Consider the following 26,108-nt stretch of genomic DNA (forward strand, 5'->3'; position numbering starts at 1 on the left):
CATATCGAGCATCCGCCTGGGAGGCATGTACGGATACCGCGAGATCATCAATTTAACAGTCATACAGGGAATCTCATCCTGATCACAGACTGGCTGGGTCTGTGAGGTGACACTTACTGGTTTGATGTGGTCCTTGAGGAAACCAATAGCCTCTGGCGTGACAAAGCTGATCAAACCTCTATCACAACCCATTCTTGTCACATACTCGCTACGGCGTATCATACCTGTCAGATTCTTGGGCCACAGAGCCATGCTTTTCAGACGAAAAGGGTTCCTCTTCTCCGGACCAACGATGCCGAGGATCCAAAATAGTCCAGTCAGAAACCGACCCTAGTGTAGGACTGGCATCATCCCACTCGACCCCGTATTACCTACTTTGTGGGGTTTTCTTTTCTCCAAGTGTGGATTCGCTTTCTCCCAAAGCATCTGTCTTGCAGATGAACAAGAACCACACGGAGTCGCGGAACTACCGGAGAGAAAATTGTCGTGCGCCTGGCGACTAGCAATTTCTCTGTGCGTATATGCAGGCCTGGTGGGCGACCCTGAACTTGTCAATCCCAGTCAAACCCTGGACGTGGGCGTGGCTGTCCTGAACCCTGCTTCCTCGCGGCAGCTGCAAGTTGCGTCCTGTCTCTCCATCATGGCGCAGGATGTACTGCTAAGCCAGCAAGTGACCCGATTGAAGGTATTGCTTTTCCATCTTTGCATCTCGTATAGCTGTCGTTTTTATCGCAATGGCGGTGTTAACCACGGATTATCGGCACGGAGAACTTGGCCTTAAGAGGAAGATTTCTGAAGCGAAATTTCGTTGTAAAAGAAGGTTTTCTGGAACATGCAATCTTTAGATGGAGAAGAACACGATTTGGGCCTGGGGTGTTTCAATCTAAAGTAGTTGAGAGAGATACACTCTCAAGACCTGGTCCCCTCGTGGGGAACCGGTACATGTATGGGTGTTTTCTTTTTCCTCTCTGAGCTCCCTACCCCCCACTGAGTATTCTTTTCTCACATATGGGATGGCGCAAGTTGGGCCACATACGCCAGGCTGAGAGTGGGAGGGCTTATAAGATCTCACCATCCGCGTTTCCGTGTCAGTGGGAGCCCCGATGTCTCTGGTGTTTTGCCTGAGCCATACTTCGCCATCTCGACTTACAACATGGACGGCTCACTAGAAACACGAGTTCCGCACGATGATATCCAATACAGAGGCATGCAGCTCTTTGCTGTCCAGCTGTCCTTTATGCTCGCGGCCGGCTTCTTTGTCTTGGCAAGAGCCTACGTTAAAGTATGCATCGTCAAGAGCTTAGCCGTCGATGACTGGCTTATATTCGGGGCCATGGTTAGTACTGTTTCCGACCCTCTCATTTTTCCCTACTTGCCACTTACATGAACATCTCGCAGCTTGGTTACACAGCATACGGTGGCATCGCCCTCCACGGCATCACCAACGGTGCCACAGGAAAACACATCACAGAACTCACGGTCGACCAAGCCGCCGTCTCCCTCAGAGCCTGGTACATCTGCGAAGTCTTATACTCCCCGATAACGCTGGCGATCCGAACCTCGATCTGTCTCCTCCTCCTCCGTCTCGCTCTCAACAAAGTTCACCGCTGGATCATCTACGCCAACCTCGTCGTCGTCTGGATGATCTCCATCGCCTTCTTCTGCATCATGACCTTCCAGTGCATGCCTCCATCCTACTTTTGGAGGCAGCTGTACGGAGACCCGGGGTCGTGTATTAACTTCAACATAGTCCCGGACGCGACCATTGCACACAGCATCATCTCGGCGATATCAGATTGGTGCATGGGTTTGCTGCCGATTGCCCTCTTATGGAACGTCAACTTGAACCGGCGTACAAAGGCACTTGTTGCTGTTCTTTTGAGTATGGGCATGGTGTAAGTCAAGATATCCTCAATACCGTGGCGGAGCATCCTGTTGCTAACAAACATCTAGTGCTGGCGTTGCTCTTATAGTACGTATACCATATGTGAGACGTCTCGCCATCTCGGCAGACTTCCTCTACGAAACAATGTACGACCCCAAATGTCTGACTTGACAGGAGCACCTGGCTAACCTTTTCCCCTCCACAGCGACGTCGCCATCTGGAGTGTCCTGGAGCCGGCGCTAGGCATCATCGCGGCTTCGGTCACCAGTCTTCGGCCTCTCTTCCAGAACTGGGGTTTTGGATGGAGCAACAAGAGCAAACAATCTCGTCCGTCTAGCGCGGGCTGGGTCAATACGAGCGGCCACCCAGGAACGAAAGAAACGTCCGGCGCCGTCGCCAGGGGAGGCAAATCCGAAAACTCGAATTCCACCGTACGGACATTCAATGACATTGACCGGGCCTTGTCCGGCACCGGGTCCGATATCGAGCTGAACAAGACGGTTCGGGACGACGGGCGGGACGAGTACGAGGAGTACGACGCGTCGAGGCCGTCTTCTGATCTCGGTCAGAGGAGCCACGTCCAGGAGACGCAGGCGCGCGACCGGCCGGTCATCAATGTCCGTACAACGATTGATATCATGTCGCACTCGAACCACTCAATTGATCAAGTTCTACCGCCGGCGGAATGCTCTGCTGGCGACAGGGAAGAAAAAGGGGCGCAAGGAGAGCCGGGGGATCGCCGGGGCAAGGTGATGTAGGCGATGTGTTATACCCATTTCATTACAGTCGTTGTTTTTCTTTTTCGTCGTAGAGTCCGGCTATAGATTGGGGTATATGGAGTTTGGGCGTGCTCATACCTCGCAGCAGGAATGTGTTATATAAAGAGGCTATACGCCTTCAGGCCGGGTAATTTGACCACAGGCTTTTTTTGAGGAATAACGAAGGAACGACATGGGATCGAGATGCTGGACTTGCTTTCGAAATGATTCGTTCAATGAACTGCATCCTCAGCGGTTCGTATTTAGAGGCGAATTGCAGTCTATTCGGGGCCAAATACTAATCCATCGTTCACATCGCAAGCTCGGCTCCGAACTACCACTTTTGGTATCGTGGAAGCATGTCGCAAGACCTCGCGGCAACTTTCTGGGTCCCGCTTCTCTGAGATGGCCTATTGATACGTCATCTCAATAATTTTCTTCAACTTCTGTGGCAACATGGCAATGGGCTCTGCGGATATGGTCGGATACCTGCATGTGGGAAATCTCCGACCACAGCCTCACGCTGGACGGGTTCGTTCGATCCCGAGCTTACGAACTCGGAACAGCGCAGCCGTATGGAGATGTATAAAAGACATCTTCACTTGTAACGAGGCTTCCGAAGTCCAAATCCTAGGTGTGACACTCTTCGACTATTCGACCTTACCTAACTCTTCGAATCTCACCCACACTGTACATCGTCTTACATCCTCACTCCCCGAACAACAGAACTCCAACATGAAACAGATTCTCAGCCGGCCGGTCCTCACCGCAGCTTCACTCCTCTCGATGCTGCCACTCACATTCGCCCAGAATGCCCAAGTCAAAGTCTCATTCGACTCGACGTTCCGAACCGTCGCCCCCCCAAACGACGCCTTCGCACAAGACGCATCACACGTCCGCGTCGTATCAGCCATCCTCCTCGCCCTCTCCCTCATCTTCGTCCTCATCTCCATCGCAGAGAGCAAGCGCTGGTCCTCCACCGTGCCCACGGCCCTGACCCTCGGCGCCGCGACCTGCGTTCTGCCCGAGGCCGTGGACAACTACCTCGCAAACTGCTACTGGTCGCAGTCACACGACCCGTCCCAGCTCATGTTCACCTTTCTCGGCCGCGAGTTCGATCTGTACGTCGGCATCATCTGGTGGTCCTTTGGCGCCGTGCTCGGATGCACCATCTTTGGCGCGCTCATGCGCGGGGTCAGCAATAAGACGCTGCTGGTGTTTCTTGGCCTCGCGGGTCTGTTCGACGTCGTACTGGAGGAGTGCCTGCTCAACTACGGCGGGCTATACCTCTACTACGGCCACCAACCCCTCGTGCTGTTTAGTTTGTTCCCCTGCTGGTGGGCATTCTGCAACGTCTCGGCCGTGTTCCTAGGCATCGCCATGACGTACCGGTACCGCGAGTGGTTCAACGGGTGGAAGAGCGTCTTTGTGCTGCCGATACTGCCCTTTTGTTACGTTGCGGGTTGGTCTCTGGCGGCTATGCCTACCGTATATGCTGTTCACGCCGACTATAAGCCCGTTATCACGCAGCTGTGTGGCATTCTTACATGTTGTTTGGCTTTACTTCAGATTGGTGTCATTATGGATGTTGTTCTTTGGAGGCAGGTGTTTGAGTCCGGCCACACTTCAGGTCGCGTGGTTCGATTTGAGGAGAAGACATGGTCGGTCAAGTCTCGCAAGTAGGCTGCGCATCGTAAGACTCACCTTTCGTAAAGGATTGGTGTTGGGAAGACAGGAGGTCGCCTGATCGAGAGCAAACCTTTTCGTTTCAGAAGAGGCACAGTACTTTTGTGAAGAGTGTAGACAATAATTTCAGAATCTCTCATTCACCAGGAACGACATCCGCTGCAGGAACTGATTTGGCCATTAGATAACATGACTCTATGATTTGCTATCAATGTTGCCAGTTGCATCAAACTCTGAAATGTCAGAGTCATTGTGAGGTCGTTATCAATCAGGTATGAATCAGAGTTCTGCAAGCGGAAGCTTTGCTTGACTGATGAGCAGAAACTGCACGTGGTTCCGAAAGGGATAGGCCAAAGTGTGCGCTACGAAGTGGCCGAAGCTCAGGGCATCTTCCGCTCGGCAGTAGATATCAGATGGCCTCCCTGTGCCGGTAACCTTTAACCCACCACTTTCCGCCCAAGAGACGATTGCGCGGCTTTTTGTGATCCCAATACAAACCATATTGCAATCTCTCTGCACTTCCGCTAGGTATACCTCCCAGGCTGGTTCAATCATCACTGTGTGACTACGAGTTTCATACTTATCCATCGATCACCATCGTCAGCCTGGCGTCATGTGACATAAAGGGACACCGCCCTGCTCTTGCCCAGGCATTCCCGGTCTAGACTTGGTACACTCTCTTTGTCGAGATACGTCACATCCTAAGCCCTGTTTTGCTCTGAAGTTTGGAAGATTGCCGAGTCCTGAGAGACAAGTTCACGTAGGCGGCTGTCGCGCCTGTCTGAAGGATGACTCTTAACTCCCATAGTGACACGACAGCACTTACACGGACTATGAATAGATCACGACGCTAGATGCCTCTACCAGTGATCCTGCGAAGCCCCTTTTGCCCCTGTCGTCTGCCTAAGGACCCATGGGGAAGCCTTTGATGCTTGGCTTTGGTCAAGCACTGCCGGTCAGTCCGTCAAAGGCTTCTGCGGCTGAGGAAGTGTCGCAGAGGCCGATGTCAAGTCCAACAGGCCTCAATATATTCACGCCATCCTCGATCAAAGTGATTGGCTGTTTATCGGGAGCCGTACAAGAAGACGAATAAGATACCGTGATGATCCTGTCGCTGATCCAGTCTGGTTGGCTCTAGGTTGCACCGAACAAGTCCGAATACCCAACTGCCTAGGGTAGGGTAGACCAGGACCATCGTGAGGCCTCTCGGCCATGGACCCCCTTCCTTCTGGCCTGTAAGGCGTTCCAACCGATTTCCGGGAGTTTGGAACCACAGAGGGAACAGCGGTCCTATGCTTCGAAGAAAGCCTTGTGAGGTGTTTATGACGGTCGTAGGAGCACGCTGCACAGCAAAATGGACCGGGTCGAAGAGGGCCGCGACAGTTGGAGGGATGCGGCCGGTGATGCGGCCAGAGGAAGGCTGTGATTTGGTGAAGTTGGATATCTCATGGAACCCAGAGCCTGATGGACGTCAGAAAAGGGAAGAAAGTGGGGCGCGAACATATTCGCGGTCGCAGAAGCGGCCGGCCCGTTCGGGGCTGTGATTCCCGTTTTCGGCGTAGCCACGGCGGGGTTACTACCGGCCCGTTTGCGCGGCCCCCAGGCCCCAAGAGGCAGCGGTGACTGGACAGTTCAGAGAATGCCTGGGTTCTTATTGGGCACTCGGATTCTGGTCTCCTTTCTGGACCAATGGCAGCAGCGCATTCGTGGCTTGAGCCGTGGCTGGATGTACTCCAAGCCTGGGAAGGGAATTTCTGGGTGGGAATGGAAGGCTGCCCAGGAGCCCACGGCACCGCGACGGTGGACGACGGCCCTTCGGCGGTCGGCCGTGCGGTTCGGCCTTTGGGCGATAGACGCGACCCCACTTTTAACCTCTTCAACCGGGCCAGGGTACCTTACCCAGCACCCCGGCAGCCAGGATACTGCCTCTCTCAACTTCGACTTCTCTTCTTACCATCGTCATCGTCAAAGTACGATTTATCGCAATCTGGCGAAGCACAGCACAGAAATCAACGTATCTCTGCTCCAACATCTCATCGTTACAGCGCATTCTACGTTTCCCCCGGTGCCTTGTTGAGTCGTCCCGCCTTCCCTCCACCCGCTTTGCCGTACTTCGTCCTATGAATCGCGCCAGACGAGACCTTCTCGGTCAGTTATCCCGTTGTTCATGCGTCGTAGCTTTTCCCCCCAGACCCTGGACATGGGAAAAGAAGAGATCAATGCTCCTGCCCATGCCACGCGCGCGCCGCCGGTACGCCGCACACGGCGCAAAGACCTTCGATCTGCGCAGTCCGATGTTTCTCTTTGGGCCCTGACCTTACTCTGCATTGCTTTCCCTTCCACCCAAGCTTCTACGACCACCTGATGTGGAGTTTCACGACCCAAAACCTTGTCCCAACTCTTTTGCGCAGCGACAACTGTTTTGCGCCCTAGCCCGATCTTTTCCAAACCCATCCAGCCTTTCCCGGCATGGTTGCTGAGCTCACGGCACGCTTCCAGACTTCGGTCTCGGCCAGAGCGAGCCGACCTCCCACATCCCTCCACCTCATTCCGCCTGATTTTTCTTCCCAGCAGCAACAGCGATCCCAGGATCAGGGGCCGGGTGAAGATGCAGGAAAGGAAAAAAGTATAGAAAATGGAATTGTTTCGAGAAGGTGATCTGATCAACTTCTCGCAAGACCAGGGGTGGGAAAGGAGGGATCCCGAACCGGCCAGTAGTCGTCCTCGGTTCTGCTCTTACTCCTTTCTACCGCACCCCTCCTCCTGCTATGCGTCATATCGTCCATCTCCATGGGACCTGCTCGCCCACCACTCGTGTGCGAGTACTCCCAGGATTCGTCTTGGTCATGTCTTCATCTGCCTCCTCCCGCTTCTCCCCCCCTGCTCCAACATCTCATCCAGCATCGCCAGCTTCGCCAACTAGCACTAGCATTGGGTCTCTGGGGGTCTTGTCACAGTTGGCCTCACTCCGCCCCCCCTTTTCTCCCTTCCCCCTTCCCATCCCCCCCTGCCATCTGACCTTTGGATCCTATAAGTAACCCGTGAACCGATTCACCATGGAGACCCCTTCTTCATCAGCAGGCTCTGTGAAACATATAGAACTTTACTGCTCCCTCGCACACCATAAATGTCTTCATCATCCTCTCCCACCCCCGTAGCCAAATTCAGAGAGCTCTCTCTGGGAAGAAGAATGCCTCCCACAACCAGAGCCCAGGCGCACCGGCAGTCCCTCAGCGATATTACCACCTCAGATTACTACGACGATGAGGACGACGGCGGCGGATGCATAGACGACGATGGCGGCTCCAGCAGCTCCGAGCCAGAGTCCGATTCGGACTCGTCTCTCGTCGACGACGACAACCACTCCATCATCCGGTCTCCCTCCAAGCTCGTCTACAAGCTCGACACGCTCTCCCACGACGCCCGCTTGCGCGTACGCGAGGCCTTCAAAGATCCCCCCCGCCTCTCGCTGCAGTACTGCCGTCTCAGGGACGACGTCTACGCCTTTCAAATGACGGAGCTCGTGCCCCGTTCCATCCGTATAGGATCCCCCGACAGCCCCTTCGCGACGCCCCGGTGCTCGTGCCGGGAACAGCAGCAAACGGCTGGCCCGCCCTGCAAGCACCTCCTCTGGCTACTGGATCAGCTCGTTAAGCAGACGCTCTACGATTACGACCCGGCATCCCCCCTGACCATGACCGCGGACGGCTACCCAGAGGAAATTGGCGACCCCTTTTCAGACATATCGGCCTTCCACCTTGACGTCCTGGCTGACGGCCTACGCTGTGACGTTGTCACCCCAGGCTCGGAAGAGGACTCTGAAAACACCGACTCGGACGAGGCAGAAGAAGACGAAAATCAACGGCAGCACCCGAACCCTCACCGCGTCGATGAAGCACGCGAGATGCTCTCAGCTGTTATGTCCTCGTCCTCTCCTGAAGACTACCGCCCAGACCTCTGCTCAAATCCGCCCTCCACGGGTAAGAAACCAGTCAAGCGCCGCGACCTCGAGGGCACAATCTTCCGCATGCTTCTCGCCAACAACGACTTCTTCCACTACTTCCTCTCCCAGATGCGCTCTACAGACCCCGTCAACGACCCCTTTCGCAAGCTCTCCCAGCGCGTCGACCGCGTTCTGCGCGAACTCGACTCCTACGCCACCACCTCCACCACCATCCCCTCCTCAGAAGGCGGCTCAGCAGAGGGCCCTCGTGACGTAGCCTGGGCCGCACGACACATCAGCGGTGTAATAGGCCTCGTCCGCACCTCAATATTTAAGCGCGATCGGCCCCTAGAACCCCAGGAGCGAACAAGCGCCGCCCGCACCCTAGTACACATCCTCGCCGCCGTCGTAGAGAGGAACCGCGACTTCGTGTCCCCGACGTCGACGACGAGGCCCGCCGCCATCGCCCGTCGAGACAAGAACCTCTTCCTCCGCCTCGTCGGGGACCGCGACGAAGACTTCGTCCTCGGGGTACTGAGTCTCCTCCCTCCCGACGCGGCGGCGCCATTCCTCCACAGCCTCGAAGACATCCTGGACCAGCTGGGCGTCAACGGTGCGCCGGCCACCTACGTCGAAAAATTCCGCTCCCTCATTGCTCGGCTGAGGAGGTCTGGAGGCAGCGGCTTAGCCATCACAAGTTCGCCTGGGGCGGGGTCGAAACGCCACGGACAGAGTCAGAGCCATGATCGGGGATCCAAGAGGATGAGGTGACGTGGGAGTACACGCACACGTACACGGGACCATATTCCTACACTGCATCCTTGTTTGTTGAAGATGGAAAGATAGGGAAGCACAGAGCGTTTCTCTGGACCTTGGGGAGGACAAGTCTCTTACCATGTTTCTCTTCACTCTTGTGTCTGTGACACTCACGCCCTTTATCTATACTTATCATGTTCATGTATTATCCCTTGACACTACCTGTACTCCCACACATCTTGTTTCTCATTTAGATTGCATGATTGTTAGAGGATGTAGCGCGCCAAGTCTCTAGGCAGTGACTTTGGTCAATTGGGTGCTTGTCCAGGCATCTCATATTTCTGAGGTTTCTCCTCTCTTGTTCTGCAATACAATAAATACCATTATCTATCCCCGAGTCGTTCACTTCTAAGTGTATACATCTGTTCTGTTCTGTTCTGTTTCAGCCCTTGTAAAGCCGTCTTTGGCCCGGTGTCTGTCCCTGTTTATAGCTCATCCCGAATCTTCTCTAGCTCATCTAATACGCTCTGTAAGCTAGGTCTGTCGAAGTGGTTCTCGCTCCATTCTCCGCTCGATTTTGAGTGGTCTCTCATGGCCAGGAAACTCTCGGCCCACGCTATCTCACGTTTCCACCACGTCGCAGCAGCTTGTCGGATGTCCTTGGGTTCAGTCTTGTTCTCCTGACCTTTGAAAATAATTTTGTTGCCCTCTCTACCGATCTGGTCACCCAAGGTGGCACGACGGCCACTTGTGCAACGGTCGATGAGCGAGCGTAGTATCGGTGGCGTTCTGAGAAAGGCAGGAAAGTCGACGTCGGTCTCCCAGCGATAGGACTGCCACACAGCAGCTTGCTGAGGTGCGCTAGCTCCCTCAAAGATGCACCATAATACTCTCCCGAGCATGTACACCTCCGATGCCTCCTGCTCCCTTGGGCTGAGACATGCCCAGCAGATATTGTAGCCGTTGATTGGATTTGTATACTCCTCTCTTGCTTGTAGAGACTCGAAATCAGGACACAAGCGCCTCAATATGTCAGCATAGTGATCTCTGGTATCCTCGGGTATATCGTCATCGGTAGCTAATATGCGGATGTATTCGACAGCATTGATCTCTGGGGACGCAAATTCGCACCACACCCCGCGTTGTTCAAAGTCGACCATGACTGCATCTCTGTCCTTTGATAGGACGATGTTGTCGAGGCGGAGGTCAGGGTAGAATGTACCAGAGGTTCTACGGTGGTGCAGTACACCCGACGTAATCTGGATTGACCATTTGAGTTGTTCTGTTTGAGAAATCGTGTTGTGGATTCGTGAAAGAGGCACAATGTCTCTTAAAGTACCATAGTGATGATACTCAAGAGTAAAGCCGATGACAGCAACTTTGCTACCAAAAGTGCAACGCTTTGTGACGAGGTGTGCGGGACGTGACATGATGTTCTGGTGTGGTATTGTTGACAACAGAAGCTTAAGCTCATGGTACAAGTACTTGGTGTAACTTGTTAGTGTCTTCAAAATCCAGAGGCGACCTTTGATTTGAACAAGGCAGACACTGTCGTGGATCTGTTCGACAACATGAACCTCGGACAAGTCGATACATTGCGGTATCTGGGCTTCGGGTCCCCACATCTCAGCGAGGGCGGATGCCGAGAGAAGTTGACGTTCGAGGTAGTACGTGGGTGCAATATTGATCTCTATGGCTCTGACATCGAGAGAGATATCTTTGAAGACGATGCGGGAGCCAAATGGCACAGATCGTAAGAGCCCTTCTGGGTCAGGCAGTCGTTTTGTCCAGAATTGTAAAGCCCGAATGATGTGCTTGGATATGTTCAGCTTTTGAACTCGGGCGCGATCTTTGGTATGGAACGCCACATCCAAATCCAATAATTGCCGGATTTCGGGCGTTTGAGTTGACTGCTCTGGTACAAAGGCATCGAGACGCAGCGGCGGCGTTGGAAAGAGAAACGTAGGAAGGACGTAGAATTGCGTCCCGAGTCCAGTACAGCCATCGATGCGCCACAGAGGATTTGGCAGGGGGTCGAGGCTGTCAATGCGGTTTTTGGGATTCAGCTGGGAGTGCTCCCAGTCATCGGCTGGCGGAAGTCGATGTGGGATGCTACTATCATGGTGCTCGACTTCTGACAGAGAGACGTCCGTGAAGGCTGCTGTGGGGTGGATTATGTCGTGTATAATGTCCGATCCCAGATCCATCTTGTGACGGTAGTTGACAGGCTTGGGCAATGTTGAAATCAGACTAGCCAATGGCGCTCAACGTCATATAGCGAAGGTGTTTCACGGCATCAAGGAAGTTGATGGAAGATAGCGCAGAAGAAGGCGACAAGTGGCGCTTTGGAGGGGGGACGAAACTGTCAAATGACAGATGGACAAAATTTGGGTCTTTCCTGAGTCGTATATCACTGCAGAAGCAGAAAGTCAGCAGCGAGAAACACTATAGAGTTGTGTTACCACAACTGCGGTGACTGACAAACAAGGTGTTGACCGATGGCGGGGCGGCACGACGTTGCACCAGGCAATAGGCCGAATCATGAAATTTGGCGATACCGGTGACAAGGTACGCATGGACTGATGAGTTCTAGTGACCCAGGAAGTGATCGTGAGCGTGGTCTTGGGTATGGGCGTGGGGAATTTGCATGACAATGTTGGGTTCCGATTTGTGTGTTTGTGTGTTGCCCTGCATGCGTAGCTGCAGTTGGAAGGGGAGATGTGCCAGGTCCTTAAGCAGGGCGCCTGATTGGTCGAAAGGAAGGATGAACGGTCAAGATGAGGAGAAGAGCTGTGTTGGTTGACTCGGGGCCAATTGGCAAGAAACGAGTCGAGCACAAGTGCGAGGAAGATGCCAACCATACGATGCTGGCGGTAGAAGGTGGTGGATGTGAATGGCGATGTCACCTCGCAAATCTGCAACTTGGGTTTTCGCCCACTGAGAAGTGACAGTTCCCACCCTAGGCAGCTTCCATGTCCGCGAGCCGCACTAGTTGGACTCCCGTCGATCTGCTTGGCCAACGCCGTTGCAGCTTCCTGCCTTGTCTGCCTTGCGTAGGTGTGAACTTTTGATAGAGGCAAGAAGCGCCAGTTTAGGTAGTGTAAGGCGAACAAGCAGACGGTAAGGCATGCGTGCGTGTGTGAGCTTGGAAGGTGCCGCGGATTTATCTCCTTCGGTATGTGGCAAGGTGCTCAGCTGGGCAGGCAGACACGCTGGCAAGGCAGGCAACGGAAATCGGGGGGCAAAAGGCCGCTCCGTGGTTTCTTTTTCTCTTCTACATGGCCTCGGCCCGGCAGCCTCTCTCAACGCTATTGTTTCTTTTCCTGAGTCGCTACTTGCATCGATGTCAAGCCGCGGCCAGCCGTTTTTGTAAGACATGAAGGCAGCGTGCAGCAGCTTGGATCGGCGTTGTCTCGGTCGCGTTCGCGGGGAAGGCTTTTGCTCCCGTCGGGGGTACATATGGATGCGGGATTAGCTTGACTGCGTAGCTGGACAGATGGTAAGAAACAGCAAACAGGCAGAGAAGGGGCATCCGATCCATACAGAACAGATCGAATCAAATAGCTTTAGAGTGAGCAACAAGGTGATGGGAACGGCTATATGGCGAGCTGAAGGTTGGAAGCTGGCAGCCGCAAGAGTCTCCAGAGTCAGTGTAAACATGGCCAGAACGGGAAGCTTGCAGAATGCAGGAAATAAGCAAATGGGGGTAGGGCCTAGGTAATCATTAATGCAACTTGCCTCGGTGCAGATCTCAAAAATAAGTATTATACCCAAGTATTGTTCAACGTGCTATCTGCCCGTCTAGCGAAAGTGGAAAGTGCAGGCATCTCGCTTCGTACTTACATGAGGTAAATGTACGGATAAAACAGGCGAGAGATCCGAAGGTAGGTGCGTCGAGGATGAAGTACCTTCTCGTGCCTCTCAGTCTGTTAGTCGTTTGAGCAGACGGAAGGATGCAACTTGGTCATATATCAGCAAATGCAGGACGCTTGCGGTGTCACTGCTCTGGCTGCTTGAGACTTGTTCAGTCCAAATAAAGTTGACAATGCAGTCGCCTTATGGAGGTCTTTGTTCGTTAGGTATGGTTAGCCAATACGGAGGAAGCACACAACCTAATTGAATGGAAGCTAAGGCACCCGAGTGAAGGTAAGGAAGCCAAGGTGGTTAGGCCACAGGTGAAGTTAGGTAAGGTAAGGTAAGGTGAGGTGAGGCAAGGTACCTTAAGGTAGGAAGGGACGGGACGGTCCTTGCCTCCGCTACTTCCACGACTCAGAAACGTGCTTGCATTTGGGTGCAATGTAAGTGACATGAGGGAGGAAGTACCTTACCTACCTACCTTACCTGACTTGAGGTGGTTACCTACATTACCTTATTCTTGCTGTCCTGCCACTTGCTCAAAGTGGTGATGGCGCACTAGCGCCTGCTTGCCTGCTTTCCTCCTGCAGCATAACCTGGAAGGTTGGTACCGCCTCTTACCTACCATCATGGAAGGTACCTTAGACAAGGCATTTTGAGGTTTCAAGGTGCCTACCTAGGTATTCGCTTGACCTACTGGGCTACCTCAGGCAGATACAACCCCTTTGTCCGAAAGCGTCGCGACTTGGCATCTCAACGTCCCTCCAGGTGCAAGTGGCACTGTAAGCGCAAGCACCTCTTCCATTTTCCTCAAAAAACCTAAGGTAACGTAAGGTATTCTCTCGTGAGCTTTCCTGAAATGAGTCGTTGATTCATGTAGCCTTAACTCAACACCGGCCTCCCGGCTTCGACGTTAGAAAAGGCCTGAGCACACACCGACACTGCGTACTTCTCGGCCGGTCGGAAGAAGAACCTCAACCATGGACGTGTCGCCCGGCACATGAAGCTTTGACTTTGCATTCGGACCACCCGACCCGGTCTGCACTCCACGTGACGAAATCGGTGCCGTACCTGTGAGCGGAGATGAAGCTCCCTTCCATTCCTCGCCTTTGTATCGGTAGCTGCCTCCCGCTCTCACATCACCCAGTCACGGCAAACCTCAACACTTCCAACTGTCGATTCTTGCGTCCCTAGGTGCTCTTTTCTCGCTGCATGCTGCCATTCCACCACGCCACTCGTCTGCTTCTCCCACCGTCGTTGGTTCGCATCTCTGCGAGGGGTAGCTTCTGGACCACCTGGCCCGCGCCGGCAGTCCCATCCACATACTTGGGGGTCACCTTGACCGCGAAGTGGGTTGCATTGCCGCCGATGCTCGATGCGACTTTGTCATAACCTCCGGAGTACCCTCCGGCCCACCACTACGTTCAACCCCGGGAACCTCAGCCAAAATCCGATGAGGACAAGGTCGAATTGTCTCGACCGACCTCGCAAACGTCATCCATTGTACGGAGTAGACCCCTCAACAATTCATTAAGGACTGGTCAAGTGGACGAAGGTCTGGAGCACTTTCAACGGCGCTATGGCCGCCGAGCTGCATCTCGGCCAGAAGCCGCTCTTCGCTGGGGGTCCGACAAGGCTCGTCGTTCCGCAGTACACTGCACTAAGGTATTTCCTTGCCAACTGTCCTCAAGCAAATCACTGAACGCCACGAATCGTTAGACCAAGACCAACATAGTCAGCCTCTGCTTTGCTGCTCCTCTGCACAAATCTGCGGTTGGCATACGTTGCAGTTGACGATGTTCATCCTCACCGGGTGGATACATCCACTCCATGGGCCGATGCTGGTACCCGACTCTCCCGTCCACCAGCTCGGCCCCTGGACTTGACCGATGTGCAAGGTTGTCCTTGTTCCGCCGGAGACTAGAGCAACGGGACATCTTCCGTAATCACCGGAGCATGCATGCGCAGCCGCTTCATGTACTATTATGGGATGCTGAAAAGGACCCGATAGCTAAGGTAGGTTTGAACCGACTCAACCAAAAAAGAAGTCCGCGCAGAATTCACTAATACAATCTGGAGGCCCCATGTCCGCCTAGGTACCCGAAAACTCTCCCCGCCCGTTCGGACACGATCGCATGCTAGCGCATTGCAACCTGTCTTGTTCAGTGCCGAGTGCTCAGCAGATCTCAAGAATCGGCAGAGAAATGGATCATTATGCTCTTCTTCCGGTCTTACGCATTGTTTAGCGTCGCCCCGATTAGTTCTGCGACCCGTTGGAACTTTATGGCCATTGCAGTGCTCTATTTAGCCTGCGAGGCAGTCTAATGAGATCTCGGCAAAAAAAATTCCAGCCAAAATTTCTTTAGTCCGGTAGTACTCCGTAATCATTCGTCAATCCGCAAATCGTCACCGGGCTAATTATGTGCAGCATACTCCGTAGTCTGTAAGCGGCCAACACACCCTGTTCGCGAATCATCACCGCTCTGGCTGCAGCTTGGGGAATCGATACTGTGGTACCCGACCAAAGTATGGATACAATGTTGAGCATCGAAACATAGCACGAGGCAGAGCTAGACACACCAATGGCTGGCAACCTCCGACGGAAATGGGCGGTACGGAATAGCGCTGGGGTTCGTGGGTTTGGGGGCATGCCACGGCACATAATCTCACTTGGCTATCGCCTGGCCTTGCTGGGGTGAATCCACACACTTTCACGGGTCGAGTCTCTGGTCTGTCGAGCGACCATCCACAAGCGAGGCTCCCGACTCACCGGTTGCCCATTCGAGCTTAAACTCTCCACGGTCTCCTGCGTCCCACCAGAACTTGGTGTTCCTCGTCGTTAATGCCTGCTCTGAAGCAGCAAATTGCAACCGTGTTCACTGTTGGCAGGCCGATTTTGTGCATCTCACAATCACCGAGGCGTGGTTCAGGGATCCAACTTTTACACATCCGCTCTTTGTGGCCATCTCGCAACGCTCTTACTTCACTTCGCCTCACTCGACTGTTACGGCGGCCTGCAGAGGAACGTCAGACGCTGATTTGATACGAGACCGTTAGCGGGTGGTTCCCTGACCTCATCAGCTGCATCGACAGAGGCTGCCATCATTGGTGACGCCCGCGCATGCAGGGCTTTGCTTTCGACAGGCGCTTTTACCTGTGAAATGGCCGAATTTGTTGACCGACATATTTGCTCGAGATGAATGTCAAAAGTTTGCTTTCAGCCGGGACACCAATTCGCAGGGCCCGCACGCAATGCACCCTTTTGACCTACGGCTGTTGGGGGGATCGTCTTTTCGCGGCCAAGACGCCGTGCGGCCGTCGACTTTCTGCGACTGCGGGTATGCTTGCAGTTTCGTAATGGTAATTAGTCTCCAACATTGGCTGCTCGTGAGCGGATTTTATGGGAATTTCGCCTTTCCAACAACAATCCGCCTCTCGGGCAACACGTCAGGACCAGGGGCTGCGGGGTGGTTAAAGGCGGTCAAGGCCTTTTTGAGCAAACATGGGGCTGTCCAAAGTGCGTATTCTGCTGCATGCTTCACTTTCTGACAGCCGGCAGGTTCCTTTACCGGCGCTCCGAGGGGCGGCCCAACAGTACGGCCAGGCCTAGTCAGGCCAGACCGTGGTGGTGGTGTTGGCGGCGGTGGACGTACACCCGGTTACTGGGGCAGAGCGGCTACATCATCGTCAAGAGCTGAAGATGTTAATTTCACTCAATCATGTGCAAGCTACAGACTGAATCGACTGATCGATCGACTGACAGGTTTCTGAACGGACCAATCATTTTGTTAGATGAACCAACTGGGCTCTTGACGACCCAGAACGAAAACGAAGCTCTTCACAAGAAATGTTTTCCTTGCCCCTTTCGTGGGACGGGTTCTTCTTCATCTTTTGTCCCGTCCATATCCAGAGGCGGCACAGCAAGTCGGGTGTGCCTAGCATATGTTCGTCAGCTTTCTGGAAGCACTCTCACTCCCGGAAAAGCGGTGACAATCTGTGGATCGGGTTGAATACGCATTGTCAGAGGGGGGGAAAACCACGAGGCTGTTCTTAGCCAACCTAAGCATACACACGCATCCCTAGACTTGCAGGCTGCTCGAGCGATCTAACTAAACGAGGGTAAGTAGGCAAAGGGTGTCAGACTCTCGGGACCGTGGCGCATTACAATGGAACGTCGAGAAGCACAGAGGTTATATCGGAAAAAGAGACGATTAGGGAGCCAAATCTGGGGGGTTGCGGCCGCACGCATGGTGGTTGGTTGCCTCGGCCTTTTGGTAACATGGCGCACATTGCTAGCCGGGCGATGGAAATGTGATGACTCCCAGTCCTAGATCACGTCGTCGCCCGCATGGGATCTTTCATGGCGCTTCACGTAAGCACACGCATCCGAATCCACATCTCTTGGCCAGACAGGAGACAGGACAGCCTTGGGCATCCATCCGCCTCCCGAGACCAACCGATCAACAGTGTGTGAAGTTGTAGCGGTCTTTGCAATCGTTGGCTAGCAATCGTAACAACCTTCGCCGTGAGCAACAGTCAGAAGCATCAGCAGATCCAGCATCAGAAGTGTCTCGACACTTGATTGGCCTAGCGTTTGGCCCTTCCATGCAGACGAAGCAAACGGCACCTGTTGGTTACACAAAAAGAGGCGGAAGTGAAGGCCAGAAACAGGATCAGCAGCGCTCACAACAGTCGGTTCCATGGTGTTCTTTCCACCACCCCTGTCGCCTTATTCCCATCAGACGGGCAGCCTGAAATCCATCCACTCGGCAGGGGCGGGAAGATGCTCGGCTCCTCTTCTCGCGTGGCGTGGTCTCAAGAACCCCTGTCCTCTCATGAGTACCCCTCAGACCGGTGAAATACAATTCAGCACGGGTGCAGCCCACTTCCTCAACTTTCCTCTCACCGAGTCTTCTCACTTCAGCCTCGACTCCTTCGAACTGACCGACCGACCGACCAGCACAGGATACGCCAATCGCCAGTACCAGAGTCTCTATCGGCACGCTCTCTGATTCTAGCCTGCCAGCGCGCGCAACGCTGTGCTCCACCGAAGGAGACATCGCACAAAGCAAACAACGAGAACGACAGCGTCTCGAATTTGCGCCGGACGGGCGAAACATCCAGGCGACTAGGCTCAGGCCACGGCCAGCAGTATCTGCGACATCCGTCAAGGCCGAGGAGCAACGGCTGCAGAAACCGACAGAGAGAGACAGCGGCAACAGGAGTACCCCCCTCAGAGAAAAAAGAGAGTGAGGGAAAGAAAAAAAAAAGAGCAGAGCGGCATACGCATACCTCCAAGCACAAGCACGCACACGCACGCAGCAGCAAGACTTGCCGTCTTTTCCTTTGGTTCATCCCCCCCAGTTTCGGCCGAGTGTATGCTGTCAAGCAGGCCTGTCTGTCTCTCTTCACAACGGCATTCTAGCCTGACTCCCTACCTCCATTTCCACTCCTCTGTATTCCACGCCGAGTAGTTCTTCCTCCGCCTTTTGTTCCTGGCCGAGTCATCAACCCTCCTTTCCTTTCCCCTACCATACCCTCTTTCCTGTACTCCACTCGCGCACAAGGGGTGCCATTATGTGGCAATGGCTCTCGTGAGACCGTAACTCCCTCCCCCACCCCCTCCCGGTGAGGCGCAATTTTCTACGCTCCCCTTGTGCTTCGCTGTGCCTGCTCACTCCTACTGCTTGCTGCTTGTCTCTGCCGTATACCTTATACAGGTCACAGATTGTGGTACTTGGCCTCGCTACTAGGCTCTGTCCAACACACCCTCTCTCGTTGCATCAATCATGGTAAGAGATGTCCCTGCTTCCCGGCTGGCGGCAGCGTGCATGGGATATATCACCGATCTTCCCCAATGTCATTTGAGCCCAGCCGCTGTCCCAGCACCCGCATCATTTCACACACATCGTTCCCTTATATCTTTGTTAGCCCTGGCTGTTCCCGTTTGCTCTGGCAATTCTATCCCTTCCTCTGCCCTATTGCACTTTGAACGTGCGGTGGATTGATTTCATCTTAGAATCACAATCATCTCAGAAAGCGCCGGGTCCCCGGCCCCGAAGACGACTCTTCAATAGTGCCGGGACATCACAGCTCTTCGCCTTCTCCATATGCCAATATACACTTCTCTACCCTTCACCCCGAGACACAAATCCTGATCAACCAAGTCGCGGACCTATACAACATTCCTGGTTTCCGGCTTCACCAAATCCTTTCCAACACCTCGCAAATAGAAAACGCTCACAAGAGACAACGGCTTGTATCAGGCTACTCCATGTCTTCTCAGTACGCAGGAGGCTCTCTTCCTGAGGACTATGAAGAGAAGGCTCCACACATTGGGCAGCATGGCCTTGCCAACGTCGAACTAGATCGTTCTTCAGGGTTTCCAGGTCCTGTCGTCAATGGATTAACACAGGGGATGCAGACGCTGGCATTGGCGTTCTGCCAAAACTGTTGGAGCACCTGTGCTGTTACCAATGATGGTATGTATTGCGGCGTATCGAACAATCGTTCAACCCTTGCTGATCCAATAACCAGGTTATCAGCCCCTTCCTGGGTCAGAGGTTGCTACTTATGACTATGGAACCAACAGTAACAGACCCTATGAGGTTGAGAAACCCCCTTCAGCGCAAGTTTCTCAACCAGACGTCTACGTCCCTCCTCCAGTTGTCTCTAACACCCAAAATCCATTTCCGGCCGGAGACAGCAATTTGCTGGGCTCCTATGTGTCCAGCTATCAACCTGTACATGAGGACCCTAATCAGACATTGGTGGCCCAACACTCCGGACCTGACACCGGTGTCTACGTGACTGGGGTATCGGCACCTTCCTTCTATTCCACAACACTCAGTGGTCATGTTGGTGGTGAACCCAGTTACTCGAACGCAAACACCCTTGATCGTCGTCTGACTTCGAGGGAGACTCTGCCGCCTACATACGGCGGCAACATGATGGATATGGTCATATCTCCAGCGTTACAAACTCCCACATCTGTGCCTGTTACGACTGCCAGATTTGCTATGGACTCAACATACCCCATGTCCTGTGTCAAGACTGAGGACATGGACGGGCCTATTGCCAACACTCACGCCAACGCTAGTCTTGATGTTGTTTTCCCCAATCAGCGCCCACCAGCCGCAAAGCGTGGTCCTTTCAAGGACCAAAAGGCTCGGGAGGAGACAGCAGCAACAAGGAAGAACGGTTCCTGCATTCGATGCAAGATGCAGCGAGTGAGAGTAAGCATCACAGAGAGGTTTAGAATGGTGGATTCGACTGCTGACAAACGATATTAGTGTAAGACTGATCCAGATGATCCGAAAGGGCCGTGTCTGGGCTGCAAGCCAAGATCGAACAACAATCATCACAAACAACTTATCCGCCAGCCCTGTGTACGCCACAAAATCACGGAATGCCATTTCTTCAAAAAGGGTCAAGCACCTGGTTTCGAGTGGACCCAGCGTTTCAACAACGGCATTGTAGACAACATCAATAACTGGGCGTCGAATGAAGTGAGGATTGTGCGCTTGTGGGAGGGTTACACGCCCAGCAGTATGTGGGTTCAGCTCTCTGTTCGAGAATTCGTCCCCCAACCGGGCGACAAGCTGGAACGGACTTGGGTTACCGAAGAAGGTGAAAAGAAGTCTGTGGCGATTCCCACGTATGCCATCACGAACCTGGACGACGCGCAGACGGCGTATGAAGATTATATCAAGAGAGGCGTCGTTGAATGCTTCAACTCGGTCGTGGAGAGTGTGATGGGTGTCAGGGATCGACTGCTCTTCGAGACCTACCTCAAAGCTTGGAAACTCTCGCAGGATCCTTCAACGGCTCAAGATGAGAAGGACCTTCTGCTTCAGACGCTGGAACTGTGGATGGCGGTCCGCTTGACGACGAAGTCAATAGAAATTGTTGGGGACGACACGCTCGGAATGACACGCGATATTCTGGACAGCAGCAGCCCGCAGCACGGACGCATCCCCCTTCCGCCGGTGATGGGAGCTCAATTGGATTTGGTCCTCATCCAGCATATACAGACGAGACTTCGACGAGAAATGCTGGAAAAGCTCCAAAAGATGACGCTGCAGAATAAGCAGAAGACTTGGTTGACCACCTACCTGGTGACGTTTATGTTGCTGCACAACATCGCTCTTGTGACGGATCACGATGCTTCATACGCCAGGAAGCATGGTATGAAGGTGAGTTGTGATGGGAGACCAGCAGGCTCTTCAGCTCAATGGGGGAGCAGCCATGAGTTGCTTGGCAATGAGGTTGCTAACAAATGATTTTTGCCCTGGCAGACAAAATTCGCAAGGCAGACAGATGTCCAGGAATACCATATGGGTAAGTGAATAATAGCTGGCTGAGGCGCTTGCTTTATGTTCAGCGGTGGCCCAATCTGTTTGGCTTTTTGTTGAGTAAGACATGCTGACGAAAGCCTGACGAGCAGGAGGAACGATTCTCCTCGCGTATTTCCACTACTGCAACAAGGGAATCTACCCATTCTCCGAGGATTGCAGAGACCATGACTTGCGGACGCTGGCCCAGCTGGACGACGACGCGGTGCAGTTTATCCACTACACGCGCGCAATGGCAATGCAAAACAGTCAGTGGCAGCCCATGTTTCCTAAACCAAGCCCCCCCCCCCCCTCCTTGTGACCGATATTGGAGTATTTTGGGGGTGGTGTCTGTGTGTCTGTGTGACTGTTCTGTGCTAGAGAGATGCGCATCCCTTGGATCGACAGTGTGACAGGCCAACCAACAAGCTGGGAGTGAAGACTGACGCGATTGAAACTAGAACGCGAATGGGAAGAGGTACAACGAGCCAACCAGTACGAGCAGCCATACTTCTTCGTCAGCCAGCTCTTCCAGCGAGACTGGCAGCCCCAAACCTGGGCATATTAATCGAGGTGGGTAGGTGGGCAGGTGGAGAGAGGGATGGAGGCTAGGAGATGAGGGGGAGGGCGATACTTTCCGTTCGGATCTTCCAGGTTGTTTTTACCGGGACTGGGGAGGGGTGCACACACTAAAGCGACGTGCAGAGGCGCAAAGCGGGAGGACCCAAAAGACAAGTCATTGGCTTTTAAAGGTTTGGCATTGAAGGCGGTGTTCATCTCATGCTTTCATTTTCTTCAGATTTGTTTTTTTTTGTCATTCGCGAGCAGGCCGTTTGATACTTACTTATTCTTCTCGTTCGACCGGGACTCTTTGAATCGAAGAGGTCCACCTCGGTCTGTCTGTTTATTCTACGGAGCGATGGCGACGGCAATGGAGGGAGAATGCATACCGGTGGCTCTTTCCCATCCTTTTTCTTTCCTTTCATCTCACTTGCTCTACTGTTACTCTCAAGGGGAGATATCATGGCAGGTTTGCGTGTGGGCAGGGGAAGAAAAGAGAGAGGGGGAGGTTTCAACGAAGTTGACGACGATGACGATGGGTGGCAAAACATGATCAGCAGCCGAGGCTTGTTGTTTCTGTTGTCCATAGTAACTTTGTGTGTTTGTCCTCGTCCAATGGTTCCGTTCAGCGCATCGCCGTGCCAACATTGTGCATGTCCCATGATTGACTGTGGCGAATGCCAAATGTCGGCGTATTTTGTGCCGTGTTACACCGCGACATATAGGTCGGAACCTCCAAGAGTTCGCGATGGGCGTCAGAGACAAAATATGGTTGAAGCTGAGGAGTGAAAGACCCGGAGCTTATCGAGTTCAGGATTTTGCCTTTGGAGACTAGGAAGTTCCAGGTCGACCCCCACCTCTCGCTAATGGTTCAACCAGAGGATGGGCGCACATGATGTTTCACTGCGTTCTGATATGAAAAGCTCGAACACATCGTCTTGGTCGAGAATGGCTCGAGCTGTGCCGATCCGCCATGTGCATCGTTGGACAGGGTCCTGCAGGTGTTCTAACAGACGTGTGTCCGGTCGAATGGTGTGGAGTTGGCGCGGTTCTATTCGTAGAAATCCTTCACCGGCCCAATGCAGACTCCACTTTTCATCAGATTTCATATGCATCTCTGGTTCGCGGGCCGGTCCAGTGCTGTCAAAAAAAAAGTTAAAAAAATCCAAGACAAGATGAGAAAGATACACATCATATTCAGAGAATCTTTGTGTGTATACGCGCGCGCCAGGCCCAACTGACATGTTCGTGCGGTCGATGGGACATCGGAATGTTTCAAAGTCGGGTGGCAATCTGGGGGAGGACGGGAGGTTGAATGATGGATCAGCGGGATGGAGGATAGTGACTGGCGGGATGGGAACTGGGAGATGGGAATGTGGTGTGGTGTTGTCGACTAAGACATGTCGGGCAAGCAACTCGGATGCAATCCGGTCTGGACTTGATGTATTTCCCTGTTGGCTTGAGGGAGTATTTCGGATCCTAAGGGTGTGCAGGTCTGAGATGGTTGTCGGTAAGGCAGGCCTCGAACAAGCCTTGATTGACGGAGGGAGATGGGGGAGGGGGCGTGAGGAAGACGTGAAGAAGGAAGGAAATCCTTGAAGACCCCCCTCTCACCTTCTCTTTCTAAGTAGACGACATGCCGAACTGAAATTACAGTACGAAAAGCGAAAACAAAGAACAGATTCTTCCCGAGGTTCGCTGCATTTTCGTTTCCGCACTGCGGCCAGAATTCTCAAGGATGAAAGAAACAAACATTGGGTTGGGCGGTAAAGGGAAGAAACTCGGCGAGTTGCGCAAAATTGACCCTGAGCTTGCAGCACTTGAGGTCGCATGACGAGGTTGCTCGCATCTTTCCCGGCCGGGTCTTATTGTCTTTGCCGGCAGTTTCGGAGGAGTCACGATGGTGAAGGAGGGCAGGGCCAGGAGGTGAGGTGACGTTCAACCGGGAAAGTGTGGAGAACCAACGGGAAGTTGGGAATGCCTTACCTAAGGCAAGGTCCTCCCCTCCTCCTCCCCGCCGTGCCGCCGTCAACCTTGCTTTCCTTGGAGGTTCCTTCCAACTGAAATGGATGGGGCGCCGTGCACGTACCAGTCAAAGACCCATAAATTCCACATCGATATTCCCGACATGGAAGTGACTGGGGTGGGAACGCAGGGGTCCCTCGCTCATCGAAAAAAACGGGAGGTGCGACCGGAACGAACTGTAAGTGGTCCCAGCCATCGGCGTCAGGGGTTGCGGGTCTCCTGTCCCGTTCGCCTACCGCCCGGCTAGCTGCTTACCTTATTTTACATGGGTGTAGATGCAAGCGCATCCAGCAAAGTCCCAATATTGCAGACGACCATCTCTTTCCCCTCGTGCTGGGCCTGTTCCTTCCTGCCTTACCGAGTACCTTACTCTTACCGAGTACCTTACTCTTACCTTATCAATGATTCGCCATCACGAAGGCTTCCAGATTCCTCATTGAGATATATAACAACCTCAGTACCTCACCTAAGCACGCAGAGTATCATATTGATATGCCTGGTGTCTTTTCCTTTTCCTCCCGCCCCCCAATCTCGTACTTCAAGTTTTCCGGGCATGCCTTTTTCACTTGGAGCCCTCCACCGCTCGCTTCCTCTCGGCTGTGTTTGTTTGAGAATATTTCTTTTCTTTTCTTTTCGCATTACATGCTCGTTGTCTGCATGTCTCCAGTTGCGTGCATCTGTGGGACAAACGCCTCGCCTAGTGCCCACAGACGCATCGTCGCATCTGCACTTCAGTTATGGGTACGTACCTAAACCTACCTACCCGGGACCTCAGGGCACCTGCCTTCCATCTCTGCCCGGCTTTGTACAGCACAGTGGATGCTAATTCCGAGCATATTCTTTGTTGCTTTTGCTGCTGGACACCAGCTACGGTACCCATGCCACCGACTCCACGTTGAAACATGGATAGCTTAGACACACATCCTCCATTTCGCTCTCACGGTCTACCTATCGGTAAAGCTCAATGTGCCAGTCAGTCAACCAGAGTCCTGCGACTGTCTTGCGTGGCTTTTGAGCACACCAACTCCCTCTCCCTCTCTTCCAGACTCATCTTCGGGACTGCCTCTGTGGCCAGTTTTTTTTTTTTTTTTTTCCCTCATTCCCCTTTCGCATTCTCGACTCAGACCCTACCGGCGTGCAGCTTAGCACCTCTCCTGCGATACGCCGTCTGCTCTCAAGATGGCCGTCGGTTCTTACAATTCCTTGAGATCGAACGAGGTGGGACGAGCAAAACGGCTAGCAGCAGCGCCGATTGATTTGTTGAGGCGCTTCATCAATCTCGCAGAGCAAAGGAAAACCTGAGCGTCGGGTGACCAGGCCTTTGAACATTGATCCTATCGATTGGTCAAGGGCCGCGGGTCACTCATCGGGGCAATACGAGCACACGAATCGAATCGGACACCACCTACCATCGTCCCCGGAGCGCACAACTCGACTTGACGGCCCGGTTCAAGGCGCGAAGACGGGCGACAACACCAAGCAAGGCTCTGTGCCGTAGCTTAGTGCTCCCGATCACCCACCCAACCGTCATCGTCCCGAGGATTCGAATATGCCGTGTTACACGATGGCCGTAAGAGCTTCCAATTGTTCGTGCACCCAGCCCCGTCGCATTTTGATGCCCGCTCTCTCACTCTGCGCCTGCCTCGTCTGCGGATGTTTCAACAAGCAGCGGAGGCGCTCGCCACAAAACGTGTTTTTCCCACTGCGCATCGAGGTGGGATCGATCATGTCTCTGATCGCACACCCATTCCCCACCGCATTGGATTGCTGAAGTGCCTTCCCGACGCCGAGTGAGGTAGCTTTGGTGGTCCATGTTCGCCCAATGTCGACCTCACCACGCGTACCCTGCTGCTGCAATCTGGTGCCCGTGCTGTGCAGCTTGCCTCCTCTTATCCATCATGGTAACTCACAATCTGCATGGAAGCGTACGACTGTGGCATCGTTGCTAACAACGATGCATTCGACAACACATTGCAAACGGTGCGTCTTCGAGTCCGTCAAAGCTCCGTCACCTTTGCAACTTCAGCAGACCCAAATCGCGCCATGCGTGCTGCGAGAAGCTGGCTGGTCTGTCGCGCCACAACCCAACCTGATGTTTATTTCGCAGTATTTTTTGAACGCCCCTCCCCACAGTGTGCATCGCGGGCGATCAAATTGCTAGTTTACGGTTCTTAGCACAAGCAATGCACGGTTACGTACGTAACACCTACAATGGGCACATAGCACGTATCAGTAGCTCCCTTGTAGAGCCGCTGGCTTCCTCCCCATTCTAGCTCCGCGTTGTCTAGTTTGCGCTCTCTGGACGG

General features: G+C 53.5%; 10 protein-coding genes across 10 annotated transcripts; 6 read left to right on the forward strand and 4 right to left on the reverse strand.

The window, feature by feature from the left end:
* Window positions 1-1,153: 1,153 nt before the first annotated feature.
* Window positions 1,154-2,643, forward strand: CTAM01_04638 (uncharacterized protein; the record flags this gene model as incomplete). Its single annotated transcript, XM_060520668.1, has 4 exons — window positions 1,154-1,336; window positions 1,399-1,895; window positions 1,954-2,031; window positions 2,091-2,643. 4 exons carry the CDS (start codon window positions 1,154-1,156, stop codon window positions 2,641-2,643), a joined length of 1,311 nt encoding a protein of 436 aa, XP_060384622.1.
* A 735-nt stretch (window positions 2,644-3,378) lies between these two features.
* Window positions 3,379-4,326, forward strand: CTAM01_04639 (uncharacterized protein; the record flags this gene model as incomplete). Its single annotated transcript, XM_060520669.1, has 1 exon — window positions 3,379-4,326. The coding sequence occupies one exon, from the start codon at window positions 3,379-3,381 to the stop codon at window positions 4,324-4,326; it is 948 nt and encodes a 315-aa protein (XP_060384623.1).
* Window positions 4,327-5,683: 1,357 nt separating this feature from the next.
* On the forward strand, window positions 5,684-6,644 carry CTAM01_04640 (uncharacterized protein; the record flags this gene model as incomplete). The annotated part of the gene is made up of 3 exons (XM_060520670.1): window positions 5,684-5,729; window positions 5,805-6,299; window positions 6,508-6,644. The coding sequence occupies 3 exons, from the start codon at window positions 5,684-5,686 to the stop codon at window positions 6,642-6,644; spliced, it is 678 nt and encodes a 225-aa protein (XP_060384624.1).
* Window positions 6,645-7,456: 812 nt separating this feature from the next.
* Window positions 7,457-9,043, forward strand: CTAM01_04641 (SWIM zinc finger protein; the record flags this gene model as incomplete). Its single annotated transcript, XM_060520671.1, has 1 exon — window positions 7,457-9,043. One exon carries the CDS (start codon window positions 7,457-7,459, stop codon window positions 9,041-9,043), a length of 1,587 nt encoding a protein of 528 aa, XP_060384625.1.
* Window positions 9,044-9,513: 470 nt separating this feature from the next.
* Window positions 9,514-11,235, reverse strand: CTAM01_04642 (uncharacterized protein; the record flags this gene model as incomplete). Its single annotated transcript, XM_060520672.1, has 1 exon — window positions 9,514-11,235. One exon carries the CDS (start codon window positions 11,233-11,235, stop codon window positions 9,514-9,516), a length of 1,722 nt encoding a protein of 573 aa, XP_060384626.1.
* A 2,860-nt stretch (window positions 11,236-14,095) lies between these two features.
* Window positions 14,096-14,275, forward strand: CTAM01_04643 (uncharacterized protein; the record flags this gene model as incomplete). Its single annotated transcript, XM_060520673.1, has 1 exon — window positions 14,096-14,275. The coding sequence occupies one exon, from the start codon at window positions 14,096-14,098 to the stop codon at window positions 14,273-14,275; it is 180 nt and encodes a 59-aa protein (XP_060384627.1).
* A 3,281-nt stretch (window positions 14,276-17,556) lies between these two features.
* On the reverse strand, window positions 17,557-18,153 carry CTAM01_04644 (uncharacterized protein; the record flags this gene model as incomplete). Its single annotated transcript, XM_060520674.1, has 1 exon — window positions 17,557-18,153. A coding segment is annotated over one exon (597 nt), but the record flags the coding sequence as incomplete, so codon positions are not given.
* A 767-nt stretch (window positions 18,154-18,920) lies between these two features.
* On the forward strand, window positions 18,921-21,784 carry CTAM01_04645 (uncharacterized protein; the record flags this gene model as incomplete). Its single annotated transcript, XM_060520675.1, has 6 exons — window positions 18,921-19,365; window positions 19,421-20,118; window positions 20,176-21,078; window positions 21,181-21,223; window positions 21,330-21,485; window positions 21,678-21,784. Coding segments are annotated over 6 exons (2,352 nt in total), but the record flags the coding sequence as incomplete, so codon positions are not given.
* A 1,098-nt stretch (window positions 21,785-22,882) lies between these two features.
* On the reverse strand, window positions 22,883-23,264 carry CTAM01_04646 (uncharacterized protein; the record flags this gene model as incomplete). The annotated part of the gene is made up of 2 exons (XM_060520676.1): window positions 22,883-22,917; window positions 22,973-23,264. Coding segments are annotated over 2 exons (327 nt in total), but the record flags the coding sequence as incomplete, so codon positions are not given.
* Window positions 23,265-25,038: 1,774 nt separating this feature from the next.
* CTAM01_04647 (uncharacterized protein) lies at window positions 25,039-25,615 on the reverse strand (the record flags this gene model as incomplete). The annotated part of the gene is made up of 2 exons (XM_060520677.1): window positions 25,039-25,136; window positions 25,513-25,615. The coding sequence occupies 2 exons, from the start codon at window positions 25,613-25,615 to the stop codon at window positions 25,039-25,041; spliced, it is 201 nt and encodes a 66-aa protein (XP_060384631.1).
* Window positions 25,616-26,108: the final 493 nt, after the last annotated feature.

This window comes from Colletotrichum tamarilloi (assembly GCF_030869305.1).
Source record: "Colletotrichum tamarilloi strain Tom-12 chromosome Unknown Scaffold_11.1, whole genome shotgun sequence".
Taxonomy (NCBI): Eukaryota; Fungi; Ascomycota; class Sordariomycetes; order Glomerellales; family Glomerellaceae; genus Colletotrichum; species Colletotrichum tamarilloi.